Here is a 14,460-nt window from a genome sequence, read left to right as displayed (position 1 = left end):
GAGGGTGTCGCTTAGTGGCCGATACCATAAGAACAATATTTAAATTGAGTTTCCTAGCAACTGTGTTCACTCAAAGGGGCAATAAAGAAAGGGCACATGAATATTGAAGCGCGCGCACACACACACACTGAGAGAGAGAGAGAGAGAGAGAGAGAGAACAAGAACCAGAACGAGCGAAAGAGAGAGGACGAAAGAGAAAAACAAGAGAGAGAGAACGAGAGAGAATGAGAACGATAGAGGACGAAAGAGTAATATGCAAAAGAGAGAGAGAACAAGAGAGAGTATGAGAGAGAGAGAGAGACATAGAGAGAACAAGAGAGAGAGAGAGACATAGAGAGAACGAGAGAGAGAGAGAGAGAGAGAGAGAGAGAGAGAGAGAGAGAGAGAGAGAGAGAGAGAGAGAGAGAGAGAGAGAGAGAGAGAGAGAGAGACACAGACAGACACACACAGTGCAGTCTACCTGACACGTATTCCGGAGGGACTGACGCACAGGAAATCCTGTTGTGACAACCTGTTCCGAACCCGGGGCGTCACACGCCCCAAATAGAAGTCACACCTCCTCATACCGCCATATGGAGGGAGCTTGCCATGTCAAGACGAGAAACAAGAACCAGCAGAGTCAAAGTGCTGCCGTCATTGTTTTCCGATTTGCTCTTTGGGGGGCAGCTCAGCTTCTACGGAGGGTTGGCGGTACTGATCCTGAGTGATGCTTGTCATTCTGCTTTTTATGTGTTGCTCAAGTGCAGCCCGAGTCAGAGAAGAATTCCACCCTGTACAAAAGGCCCGAATCCTATGTGTGTCGGAATAGGAAACTGTTAAATGAAGTTAAGAGTCAACAGCTGCTTTGGTCTTATTCAAAAAAGTTAGACAAAACCACCCAGGCCGAGCTGAGTCCAAAACACACACACACACACACAATCATATGCACACACGTACATACACACACACACGCGCGCGCGCGAGCGTGCAAACAAGAGCTGCACCTGCCCTCATTGATGCCGTCATTTCAAAGACTGATGGAAAAATCCATGATTAAAGGGATAAACTCCTCTGACTCAATCTTTAGTGTTTATGCAGTGTTACATTAAGTTCAGAAGTTTACCTCTGGTAGGAAACACAATGTCAAATGCAGACTAATGTCTGCTGAATCATATGGGATCACTAAAGTGCTATTGTGTGTTCCCTATAGTGTATACCACTTAATTCCAAGAAGCTTAGTCCGGTCCATATTTTAAAAGAATCCTGAAGATTTCCTTCTCAGACGCCTAATTAAACCCAGTGCGTTTAGCAGCAGCCATTATAAAACACTCCCTTCCTGTCCACGCCTAACCCTTCTCTCTACTGACACGAGCAGATTTCTAACTCTGACGCCTGAGGTCTGTGCTGGGCAGCGGCAGATCAGGACACAGAGTTTATGAAAAAGAAACGCAGGACAGAATTAGAATAGGCCCGGGGCTGTATTAACATCCTTCCATGAAAGCGAATCACAAAGCCAGACCTCGTTCTCCTTCTCCTGCCGTTTCACACCTTGAGGCGACAACACTGCGGACATGACTGTGATGACAGGAGTGCGGGCCAATTAACCTGCAGCCCGGAGAAAGACAGGGATTGGCTCAGTCTAACGAGGTTAATTAGGTTTCGGCCATGTGGAAGAATATGTTACGATGATAAAACGTCCAAACTGACTTAAAGCGTAACTGAGGGTCATTACGTTGAAGTGTATGGAAATACAAGCCTCATATTCATGATTATTTTAAGGGTATATCCCTTTTAACTTAACACTATAAAACTGGATAGGTCGATTCAAAGATCATAAACAAAGACATTGATTTAATGCTCAGTCCTGGTAGAAAACCGGTCCTGGTAAAACCGAACTGAATTATACTTTTACCAATGAAAAGAAAATATAACATGCAACAAAGTAATCCTGACGAAGGCGCTTTCGGCAAAGAAACAGAGCTGGATAACAGCCAATATTCAGGACTAACACGTTCATCTTCTAGAAATCCATTGCAGCGACATCCATCAATCCGTAGCCAATGAGGGCTACTGTACCCTACAGGCTCCTGTAGTGTAGCCAATGAGTGCCATTGTACCATACACAGTGAGTGTTTCATGAGGGCGAAAGGAGAATGGATCCATATCACGTTAGAAGTTTCAGAAAGCCTCCAGCATCCTGTCTTAATATGGTTACCAATCGCAGCGTTGGATTGTTACGTGGATCCCTTACAGAGAAGCTTTAGGGAAACACAATGTACAAAAGCTGAACACAAGAACTCTGTTTCGTCCAAAAAAACGATACAGAAAGTTGCCAAAGAAAGCTACAGAACTTCTAAAAGAGACTTCCCCTTAAAAGTATTGAAGTAACAGCAGTGTTGTTGAATACTTGATTCTGATTGGGCAATAACGTTCCAAGGGCCCAATAATTTCCTGTATCTGTTCCAAATCAATGAGCTATGAATCCAATATCAAGAGCAACAGTCAAATAGAACCACCGCCCAGATATTTCCAGACGTTCTCAACCCAAAACCATACACTCAAAGCATTGCAGAGGAATATTAAAACTTCAGCGGACAAATCAGTAAAACACCTTTAACATCATCAATTCAGGACTCGTATCTAGTCATGGTTGGTAACTGCGGTAAAAGCAAACAGTCTTTCCGATAACAGGACACCGGCGTTGACTGATCCATAATGCATGGACTCTGAATCCAGGAAAAGAAAGAAACCAAAACAAATCTCCCGCAGATGGTCGGACAATGTGAACAGATTACCAGGACGTAACCAATCCCCCAGCCCTGCCTTAACAGAGGTCCACACAAAATGGCCAATATATTAGGTTACTGTACCAAGTCCTCAAGGACGGCCTTCAGTCAAAGCCCTTATATATTTACAGTACGCAACTTCCTCAATGACACCACACGATCAATCCCAAAACAATTTGCATTTCCTCCCTGCCTCGTATGAACATTAGAAACCAGGCATCTTAACCAATCAAAAAGGACGACCTAACGACCAGTATTCGAGGGGCTGTGTACTCGTTAAGCCATTGCTCGTTAAGGCCTCCTTAACGAGCAGGTGGGGGTCAGGGGTACCTTTGGGGGCGGGCGTGGCCCACATGATGATGCGGCGGACCAGGCAGCAGTTGATCAGTAGCTTCTTGGAGAAGCCGTGCTCCTTGGGGAAGTCCTGCTCGGATGGCTCAGACATGGTCCAGGCCGGCTCTCCTACTGCTGGGGAACACAGTGGGTTTGTTTGGTGGCCGAGTAACATACTGGAAGAGTTTGCCCCACCGTGTGTCTATCTAACAAGACAGCAATGATGCATAGTTCTGGCAGTAGGGTTAGATGTTTTTTATATTTTAATTATATTTATATGCAAGGCAAGTTTATTTATATCACACTTTCATACACGAGGCACTCGTAGGAAAAGACTGCCAGACTAGTATACTGATATTTGCCTTTCTGTAAACAGTGGTGAAAGTTGCAAAGCGTTTAGTTACATCGTGCATACATTTGTTTTTCTCCTACAATAATAAAAGTGTACAGTTGACCAGTCAAGGGCGCCATTATTCACATCCATAGCAAATCAACCGACCATCAGGTGTAGAAAACAGCGCACGCCGTCTGATTCTGAGTTCATAACAACAGATCATAGCCCATTACTATTCAGGAGTGCCATACACAAGTCAACCACGCTCCTGAATCAAACATGAGAACCAGAGAGACCCTTCTATGATTACAGCCCCGTCCTCCTCCTGTCAAGATCCTGTTTCACAACGCAACTTTTTAAGACGTCGCCGCGTCAAACATCACACAACTCTAGTTTTCGCCCCCCAAAAGAAACAACCACACTACTGCCTTGTTGCGACCATATACAGTAGATCATCTCAGCAAAAATCAATAACACAATGTGTGTGTGTGTGTTGATGTCGGGGCAGCATCGTCTTACCTTGCAGAGTGCTGAGCTACGTGCGTTAGCGGTGCTGCGCTCGGGTCCCTCCTGGATGAGAGAATAAGCCTTGGGTCCGGAGTGAGTACGCTCCCCTCTGAGCGGAGGGGGGGGCAGTGAAGCATGGAAGGATGGATGACGCTAAGGGGAATGTGCGCATCAGATTGTGTGTGTGTGTCTTAGTTTGTGTGTCTTAATGTGTCTATGTGTGTATGTGGGTCTTACTGTGAGTGTGTCTAAGTGTGTATGTCTGTCTTACTGTGTGTGTGTCTAAGTGTGTGTCTTGTAGGGGTGCAACAGATCACAAAACTCACGGTTCGGATCGTGTCACGGTTTTTGAGTCACGGGTCGGATCATTTTCTGATCAACTACAACAATAAAGACAACAAGACAAATGTGACTTTAAATACAATCTTCAAATGTGTAAAAACAAAATAAAGTGAACAATTTGGTAATAATCCTACTTCTTTTAAACATAGTCAATATTTAAAAAGTAAATAATCCCTAACTCTGGATTTACAATTCAGGATGTCTGCATTGCCTGGGGAGAGTTTAGAGTCCACACTCTCCCAAGGCAATGCAGACATCCTCATCTTCTATGGTAGCGAAAAACAGTTTCTTTATTTGGTATTTTGTAAATCCCTGTATTTCGGTTGGAAGACTCATTGCTCATTGCAAGGGGGGTTGGTTGTAGTCTTTTCGCTCGGATCTAGCCCTACTGTTGATACGGAGAACCGAGCGAAAAGACTACAACCAAACATAAACACGTCTGGTTCCGTTTCAATCGGATTTATTTTCACTACGATACTTGATGATGTTGTCAATACCGGAATTGTCCTTTAAACATGCACTGATCACGTGAACGCACCACTTTTTTTTTTTTTTATCAGCCGATCCGCGGATCACTTGCGTCCCGAACCGTGAGGGTTGATCCGTACGGATCACGGGTAATCCGTGAACCGTTGCACCAGTAGTCTTCGTGTGTGTATGTGTGTCTTACTGTGAGTGTGTCTTAGTGCGTATGTCTGTCTTACTGTGTGCGTATGTGTGTGCGTGTGTGTGTGTGTGTGTGTGTGTGTGTGTGTGTGTGTGTGTGTGTGTCTTACTGTGTGTTCGTGTGTGTAATGTGTCTGTGCATGTCGCATTGTGCACACACACACACGTGTTTCCGACCGACCTCAATCTAGACTTCAGACTATTAAGCATACGTGTTTGTACAGGAGGAAGAGGATGAGGAGAAGAGACCAGCATGCCTTTCACACTCCGATACGTTGAGCAGGACCACAAAAAGGAAAACTAAAAGAGAACCAAAGTTCTACAAATGGCTGAAGAGAGAAAATGGATCGAGTCCTAAACACGTCGTCTAATGCTAAGCATCTAGCCCCTGAGAGAGTTTAAAGTGAATAGGAAGATGGTTAAGTCTGTGGGAGTGAAGAAGAAACAGTCCTACTGAAAATGAAGCAAGTATCAGTTTAATTAAGGTGTCCAAATACATCAAAAGACGGGACAGCCTAATTAAACCGATACTTACTTAATTCACCGGCAGCCCCGAAAGCGTTCTCATTAATCATCCAATTGGATCGGTTGAATAACTAATGGGTAGTTTCTAGCGTATAGCTTTATAACGTCCCAGTTACCTTTGAAGATAATAGTGGATGACACCTCAGGGAAGGAGATTTAACAGCTCTATTAAGACTAGAGGAGGGCTGAAATATTGCCCGGACATTAACTGTGGCTTACATTCATTATAATATACTCTGCTTTGGATTTCTACAGCCGATGCAACTTGAATGATTCAACTAATGCTACCCTCTACTTGTTGTCAATTGTATATTTGTGTTATTGTATATTTATTAATAAAGATCAACTTGACTGACAAACGACACTATATCCAACTTCTGCCATGGTAAACTGAAAAGGCACGCTAAAACAAAAGCCAGACCTGAACTTCCTCTTCAATTGAACAACGTTCCTCATGATACCTTCCCAATGATGGCGGGATGGGATGGTAGAGGGCTGTCTGCTGAGTCTTTAACTGCTTCCCTCGAGAAGAAAGAGGCACGTGTCTGTGCATCGAGTCTCAGAAGGCCCCGCCATATGCTGGGAACTGAGGGCCACTGACAGCATTGCAAAGCACTGTGTGTGTGTGTGTGTGTGTGTGTGTGTGTGTGTGTGTGTGTGTGTGTTCATCCCACAGCAGACTCGGCCAAAATCCCAAGGTGCAAAATAAATAGTTTATAATAATAGCCATGCTGCCATCATTTTCATCTAGTTGCACCTGGGTCTCTTTTGGTCCTTATTATGAACATTACCTTCCATTTCCGATACTGATAAATCAGTTACGGCGATATTTAGTTTAAGCTTTTTTTGCCTCATGACGGTTAGTACTTTGGCAATACAGCTTCGGAAGAGGTCAGCTAAGACTTAACTTTGTTGGGTCTGTCAGACAACTCCTCATTGACCGTGCCTGATTCTACTCACAGCAAGTGGTTACTGAATCTGGGACCAGGCGCCCGCTAGAACCCGTACATCTGGCCGCGCGAACGTGAGCCTGCCTACTGTAATAGGTACAGTATCGATGTCTTGTAAAGTGAAACAATAATCCTGCACTTATTTACCACCGCTCGAGGCAGACACCCATTGATTGGGTTAGAAATCGATACGTCACATTAATCCCCGCCTCATGGGTTACCGTGGTAATCATTACTCGTGTTAATGCCATACGACGCCCACGCTGCCAAGATGAATGCTAACGTCGGGCTGATGATGTCACCACCTTAATCCCACATGATTTATCAATGAAAAAGGATAAATGTCTTAAAAAAAATGCCGAAGCAAAACGCTTGGCTTGACTGTTAATTATAATCCATTATGGTGGTACCTTAACGTCTCCATTTCCAGCCTAACACAGACAGCTTCTACTGTACATATTTAGCAGGGCAGGACCCTTTGACAGAGCAGGTGTCTCCCAGGCGGTGAGTGTGTGTTGATCGCTGGTTTAACCTGTGTGCATTCACATTGAGTGTTCAATGTGCACTGATTGCTCAATGCACAACAGAGTCCATTCAGTGTGACTCAGGCCAGGTGGGTGGGCGCACACACGCACACACACACACACACACACACACACACACACACACACACACACACACACACACACACACACACACACACACACACACACACACACACACACACACACACACACACACAGTCATTTTGTTCCTTACATTTGTATTTGTGTTGTTTTTAGCAAGATGTGTGAATTCAGAAAAGATTTCGAGAAACAATGTTCATTTTGAAAATGAAGGGAGGACCAACCAAATAGGGCGACGCCTACCAGAGTGACTGTCACTAGACAGGGGGTGGACTCAGAAGGGGCGGTCACACCACCAACCAATAGCAGAGTGTCACACACAGTACACATTACATGAAATGACATACACCTCTAGGTTCAGTAGCCTGGGTCAAACTCTAAACTATTAAATAGAGAGACCCTTAAATAGTCTTTTCAGACAAGTTTTTCATTTTTCAAGTAGCTTCCATCGTCCAAGTATAATAAAGAAAATCTATATATATTTAAGGTCAACGTATTGTTAATTTCTACAACGAGGGCATTCTGTCAACTGCTTTATTCACAAAACCATAACATCGAACTAGCAAAACTTTAAATAATTTAAAGGGAAAGAAACTGCCATTCTTGTAGCCAGTAATGTTTAGAAGGAAACTACATTAAAGAATAAAGATTACTGTAACCCCAGGCAATGGGCCCATTCCTTCCTCCAAAGGATAATGCAGTCCGCCATTAGAGGGGTGATTATCCACTACCGAGAAAGTTTCATCCCAGCAGAGTCAGCAAAAACTGTAACGCATCAACGTTTTCCCACCGTGCCTCCGAGCGAACCGTTGCCATGACCACGGAAGCGCTCTCATGCGTGTTCTCCAGCCAATAGAAAGCCTCAGAGCAGCCTGACCTCGCGGGGCTTAAAAAGGCCCTAAACGCACTCAATTAGTGTGACGAGCCACACCTGGCCAGTCTCACGTCGTCAGCTGGCGGAGGAATCCCAGGTGCTCGCTATCCGTTTCGCTCTTTTTACGAACCCAAACTGAATGGAAATGACGTGGCAATACATTATCCAGCTGGATACGTAGCAGCACATAAGCCAACTAGGCCAGGGTGATGCACACACTCTCATCGTGACCTCGTTTGCCAGGGCTGCAACAAATAGGTACCGTGCACAGCAGGGAAATGGTGCGGAGCATTAAATAAAGTGCTGTGCAGTGTGCCTCTGGCCTCATGTGTTAACTAGCGCCCAATCAGTGTGAGCTACGGGTCAGCCTAGAAGCGATGCTCCCGCTTCCCTAATGGTTTCTACGCTATTCCTATTCATCCTATATGGCCATTTCAATGAACGCAATGAGGCAACCCTTATTCCCACAACCGCGGTCATTTTATTCCCCACTACAGTGTGTGTGTGTGTGTGTGTGTGTGTGTGTGTGTGTGTTAGTGGCAGTAGCAGCATCCCCCCTAAACACATGATACACTCAAACACTTCCCCAACAGCTGCAGCTGAGACAGCTCCCCCCCCTGTACCCAGTCCTCTGAGGTTGAGCGTACGTCTCCGTTCAGGAGGCGATGTGCTGGAATGCCTGCAGTACAAATGACACAGCTCCAGCGCCTGCTGCTCTCCGAGAGCTGTGGCTCTTTATCAGCGGGCTCAGACAGTGCCTTCCTAATGCGCCCGCGGTGCCAGCCTGGCTTCAGATGAGCGGGGAGCCCGCCTTTGGGGGCCGACGTGTTTCATTGTGGTGGCGGAACGTGTAATAGAACTAGGGATCGACCGATATATCGGTCGGCCGATATTATCGGCCGATATTCGCGGTTTTTACGTGTATCGGTATCGGCCGATACGCGGCTCAAGAAAATCGGTATCGGCGTATCGGCGTATCGGCTAAGGCTGAGGAAAAAATATCGGTATCGTATCGGCCCTAAAAAATCGGTATCGGTCAATCCCTAAATAGAACTATGGGCAATAGCAGTCCTCGTCTCTGTGGGGCTTTGAGGGGCTTTGAAAACGCCATCTTGATAAATCTGTTGGAAATCTGTCTCCCTGTGGCTACTTGTGTCAATAAAATCTGCTATTGGTGTCTTTCTTTTAAACAAGGTCAGTAATGGGTCTATTTCCACTGTTCATAGCTGTTCTCTGTGTTTAGCAGTACTACACCAGAAGATGAACTCAGTCCGATCGCCTGATAGAGTGAACTTCTTCTGCACAACCACTTGATGGCAGTATATCACACTGCATTGCTGGCAGTGAAGAGAAACTACATGAACTAATACTTTAGATACCAAGCGGAGAAATGCATTGAAAGGGACCTGAAGAACTTAAAAACCCACCGAAGGAGAAACACGAGACATGAACGTCATAATCTTTACCAACAGACAGCGCAGCACATTAACTTCTTGCTCGATCCCAATTAGCAAACCCTGTTCAGAACGGCACTAAAGGTTATTCATTTGAAGCCAATGTCCTTTCAGGAAATCTCACGCAAAGACTATAGCCACTGGTACCATTAGAGGACATGGAACTTCTTAAAACGCACTTGAAGACAGGCCTTCACTCGAGCGTCATCATCTGGTCCAACACTTTTCTAGTATGAGGGGTTTTACCTTCCAAGGGTCTTGTGCTTTGACACATGCCAAGAGTAAACCGTCTATTGATAAACAGGCTTTTACTTTGAAATTAATTTCTGAGGATTTTCATCCAGTGACAAGGTGGGTGAGGAGAAATTATGAATGTCAATTGTAACCAAGACACTTATTACCCTCCACCGAGGTGACTTTTACCAGACTCCTCCAGACAAAGGAGGCATGGTTGTGCACACTGATTACTCACCGAGCAACAGGTGTACAGCCTCACCAGCCGCAGAGTCCAATCAGACTGGGTCAGATGACGCTGCTTAAACAAATCATCATCCACGCCCACAATAATGTACCTTACATATTACGTAACAGTAACACAGTTGCGCTCGCGCAAACACACACGCGCACACACAAACACACACACACACACACACAATAAAAAGAGTATAAAAATATAACGACGATGGTGATGCGTATAAAAAAAGATCCATCAAATCGATGCTAATTTTAGCCCACTGAGACGGACCTGCGACAGAAATACCACAGCATCACAGCAGGGAAACAAGGCAACAAGGGGTGGGGCTGGCACACGACAACCCCCCAATCACACCCACTTCATATCCCACGCAGGGTGAAACGTTTCTAACAAGTAAGTGGTACCAGCAAGGGGGAAGTGGCGGGTTTCTGGAGTAAGAAACCCATTGATGAAGACTTAAACCGTAGGCTGTGATACAAGGCCAAGAAGCACCGCAGCAAACCACTAAGTGAACACCAGAACCCAATTAAAAACGACTTCCCCTGACTCGAGAAATAACTTTGAAGGAATGAGGCAGTGTAGCGTGGAAGGAGGACTGTGAATGGAATATAAACCCAGGCAATCAACAAAACTTGCACCACGCAGCATTTAAATATTGTGGCCATTAATTGTCGAGCCGGTCAGCAAATATTTGCATATCTTGCATTGTTTGATGAAAATGTCATAGTTGTGTTATTTTCCCTAAGTCGAAACTAAGTGTCACCCAAAATTAATGTCATTCTGGTAACTCATGAATGCTGATGTAGCGCTTGCATTAAAACAAATATCTACATATGGTCGTCAGGATTGAGAACACAATACAGACTAAAGTCATGAACAGCAAATCATGGCTGTTTCTCAAACTGTTGTAAAACAGTGTTAAACAACGAGACGTGACAGTAAGTCCTTGAACACATCACGAAACACATCCAACAAGAAAACACTGTTTGAAAAAACAAGTTCCTCGTTCTTATTTTAAGAAACGGCAAAACCTTGCTCGGAAAGTTATTTTCAATCCCATAAGGTTTTCTAATATACCTACTCATTTCGTTTTTTTTCAACCAGGCATTGATAAACTTGATAGTCTAATCCTCAGTAGAAGCAGAATAAGTTTCCGTTGATTTGTCATGAGGTCAAATCAACGGTCCCCCCCCCCCCCCCCCCCCCCTCCATATCTTTGGGGGAGGAGGCTCATGGACATGGAAAGACAGTGCAACGTGACCACTTCTTCTGGCGCACAGTCAAGCACAAACCCGTCGGTCCTCTCGCTCTCCCCCCTACTCAAACGCTCGGACCTGGGGGCCGTTCCTACACGTGTTAATGTTCAACAGCTCTGCCTTTTCAAGATCAAATCACTTTGCGTTTCTCCCATCCACAACCCCTTATATTTCTCTCTCTCTCTCTCTCTCTCTCTCTCTCTCGGCATCCCAAGGCAGATGGTGTGATTGGGCAGATGGTCTCGTTCTCCTGATGGAACCAAACAAACAGAATGTGCTCTGGGGGGGGGGGACCTATACGGGAAATCTCTGCCACAATTAATGAGTGCTTTGACCAAGTTTCTGCTGACAACAGAGCGCATGAAGGAGCAGGAGACACCCCACTAGGGGGCAGTTGACTCCCATATAATGATCCATGGCACCCAACGGAGATTCTCCCAGTTGGGTCTTATGTGTGATCGAGTGAGTGAGAGAGATATTAATGGATGGAGTGTATTGTAGATTAGAAAGGTTCGCTTAGCTGAACCGTAATAGTGGTCAGTTTACAGGTACGAGGAACAACAGCATATTGGAGAATTTAATTCTTGAAACAAATTGCTTTTGTCAAAACTCAAAGCTGCTATTTCGAAGCAGTACGTGTCGTTATGTAAATGATACCTCATTAGGCTGAAAATCTCAAATGTCAGTGAAGATCTGGAGAAGTAACGCCACCCTAGACAGCATGGTGCTTCAGTTCCTCCCTCGGCAGATTCATCACCAAGTTTTGCACTTCATTGCCAACGTTTCGTTGATAATTGCCCAGGGGCCGCCATAACGCTGTCTGCTGACAATAGTTTTGTGAGTTCCTCTGAGAGTTTATTTAACGCTCTGATTCAGGGGCTAATAGGCCCTTTTCCCAGTAGGAAAACACAACAACAACGGTAACATTTTATTGTGGGTCTGCGTGATTCTGGTGTACCAGTGCAGACACAAAGAGTCGAGTAAAGATATGTTGACCATGACCAAAACCTACCTCGTGTTAAAGATAGGAAGAGGAAGTTAGTTACCTTACTGATGATGTGGTTTGTGCCACAGCCAAGTGCCAGGGTATAGCTGTACTATTTAACAAGATGCCTTTTTTCCCCTTTTAGATCCCCCAGAATAGGAGCCATATTGGAAGCCCATAGGGAAAGTTATTGTTTGGACCACTGTGAAGTTGTGAAGAAGTTTATTAAAAATAAATAAAAAGACTAATAAACTTGGTTTCAAAGACTGAATGAATCGTGACGGGAAAAATGCCAACCGCTTACCCGTGGTATTTTTATTTTAACGCCATGTGGAGGACTTATCACTGGCGGCGAGGCACCAATAAGTTTAGGCAATTCAGGTGAATTCACGTCAGCGCGTCCAGTACAAACTCAATATGGCACACGTTGAATCAATATTTTCTTTGACTTTTTATTCCAGATTTGTATTTCTCGCCCTGATTTAATACCGACACCTCCACAGTGTCACAAGATGGGAAAAAAAATGTGTAACACATTTCTGATTCTTATTTCATGTCACTTTTAAGTGACATGAAAAGAACGGAAAAGAAAGAACGGAAAAGAACGACTTAAAAATGTACTGTGCACAATATTTATGCGATTCTTATTCATGTTCTTATTCTTGTCCCCCACAATTGCCTGTTTTGCATACAAATTGACTCCCGGGGAGATGAAAATTTCCCTCTGCAGCTAAAAATAAAAGAGTAAATATGAAGAGACGTTTCACTAGAATACTGCGTGTGTCAGGAGAGTACTTAGAGCGATGCCATCCCGTGGGGACGACTGGATTTATGAATGTGTTCTTTTTCCAGCTCAAATTGATCTTCTTATGTCTCCGAGGCTCTATGCAAAGGATGTCTCAGTGTACTCTGCACTATTTGTTATAGGCTAAATCAAAAGTTTATTATTGATGGTACGATGTTTGGTTGGAACATATGTTTTTGTATTCAAGCCACACAAGAGAAGCTAAATCAAAGTCAAGAAATCTTAACACACACACACACACACACACACACACACACACACACACACACACACACACACACACACACACACACACACACACACACACACACACACACACACACACACACACACACACACACACACACACACACACACACACACACACACACACACTCTCTCTCTCTGAGGAAAATTCCCGCGCCAAGGGAGGACGCTCGCTGACAAGGGGCCAATTAAACATTAGTGCGCGCATGGGTGCACGCGTTGAACCAAATCTACCTGATTCAGAGTTTAACATAAATTAGGTGCAAAGGAAATGTACGAGTAAAAACGCAAAGATCGTACATCTTAATAAAGCAGTTGAAAGGCAGTATATAACAATCTGTGGTTGATCACACTTAACACTTTAAAAGGTCATGCCAATTAACTCGGAAGTAACACGAGTAGGTAAGAAACCGCACGTTGACGACGACCACGTGGAATGGCAACACTTTACGTCAACCTTAAGCACCGATTAAACCCTGTATCGTTACATGTCATTGTTAGGAGCACTAGTCTAACTATTTAAAGAAGGGCATATTCTTCAAATGAAGGCGCAAGTGAAGGCATCGATTTCCAATCACGACTAATGTGAAAACACCGTTCAAAAACGGGGACATGTTGCATGCAAAGTTGGCCAAACCAACCAATGGAAGTACAGTAAAATACAGTCCTACCAGCTGTAGAACCTCCACCATCGACTCTGGCCGAACTACTCTCAACCCTTTTCTGAGACATCTTTTTCCGAGAATGGGTTTTTAAAGCGAAAAGTAAAGTGCTTTTCCTCTCTTCTCCAGCGGGCTGCTGTGAGGCGCGTCTCTGTAGGCGCGTCAACGCTGGTCTGTCATATGTCGCGCGCTCAGCCCTCTGTGCAGGCTCAGCTCTTCGCGTGACCGAGCATCAGCATCCATCGGTCCTATCCTATTTATAGCATATAGGTTACAACGAAATATATTTATCAAAGATATTTCAATAGAAATCAACGCAGGTCTCGGTCAATCAAAACGTTTCTTATGCAGATCATTTTGATATGTCTAACAAAAAGATACACCTTTTATAATGTACCCTATTTGATACAGACTTTATTTATTCAAACAAAGTACCAAACCATGGGAAATAAATAACTGTACTCGGCTAATAGTATGCTTATTCTTATCTGCAGAAAAACAGCCGACAACAAGATTAGGATGTGTTTTAATGTTCTATAGTTAGATCTTCACCGCTGAAATAAGACATATTAAGACTGGTGGAAACATTCTTTATTTATCTTGTCAACCTGTTAAGGTACAAACACAGTCGAATGAATACAAATCAATGAAAACC

At 44.3% G+C, this 14,460-nt stretch overlaps 1 protein-coding gene across 2 annotated transcripts in view; it reads right to left on the bottom strand.

The window, feature by feature from the left end:
- The window catches only part of LOC132445751 (Kv channel-interacting protein 4-like), a 99,318-nt gene extending 95,261 nt beyond the window's left edge, over positions 1-4,057 (bottom strand). Inside the window, exons 1-2 of one of the 2 annotated variants that reach the window (XM_060035873.1) lie at positions 3,952-4,057; positions 3,096-3,233 (exon numbers count right to left, since the gene is read on the bottom strand). In XM_060035873.1, coding sequence (XP_059891856.1) covers positions 3,096-3,210 — 115 coding nt within the window. In that variant the 5' untranslated portion in view covers positions 3,211-3,233; positions 3,952-4,057. The remainder of the gene's footprint in view (positions 1-3,095; positions 3,234-3,951) is intronic. The other variant, XM_060035874.1, reaches the window with a different exon arrangement.
- Between the last annotated feature and the right edge of the window lie 10,403 nt (positions 4,058-14,460).

This window comes from Gadus macrocephalus, chromosome 17 (genome assembly GCF_031168955.1).
Source record: "Gadus macrocephalus chromosome 17, ASM3116895v1".
Taxonomy (NCBI): domain Eukaryota; kingdom Metazoa; phylum Chordata; class Actinopteri; order Gadiformes; family Gadidae; genus Gadus; species Gadus macrocephalus.
The sequence above is the reverse complement of the archived record's forward strand: the minus strand, read 5'-3'. Positions and strand labels throughout refer to the sequence as shown.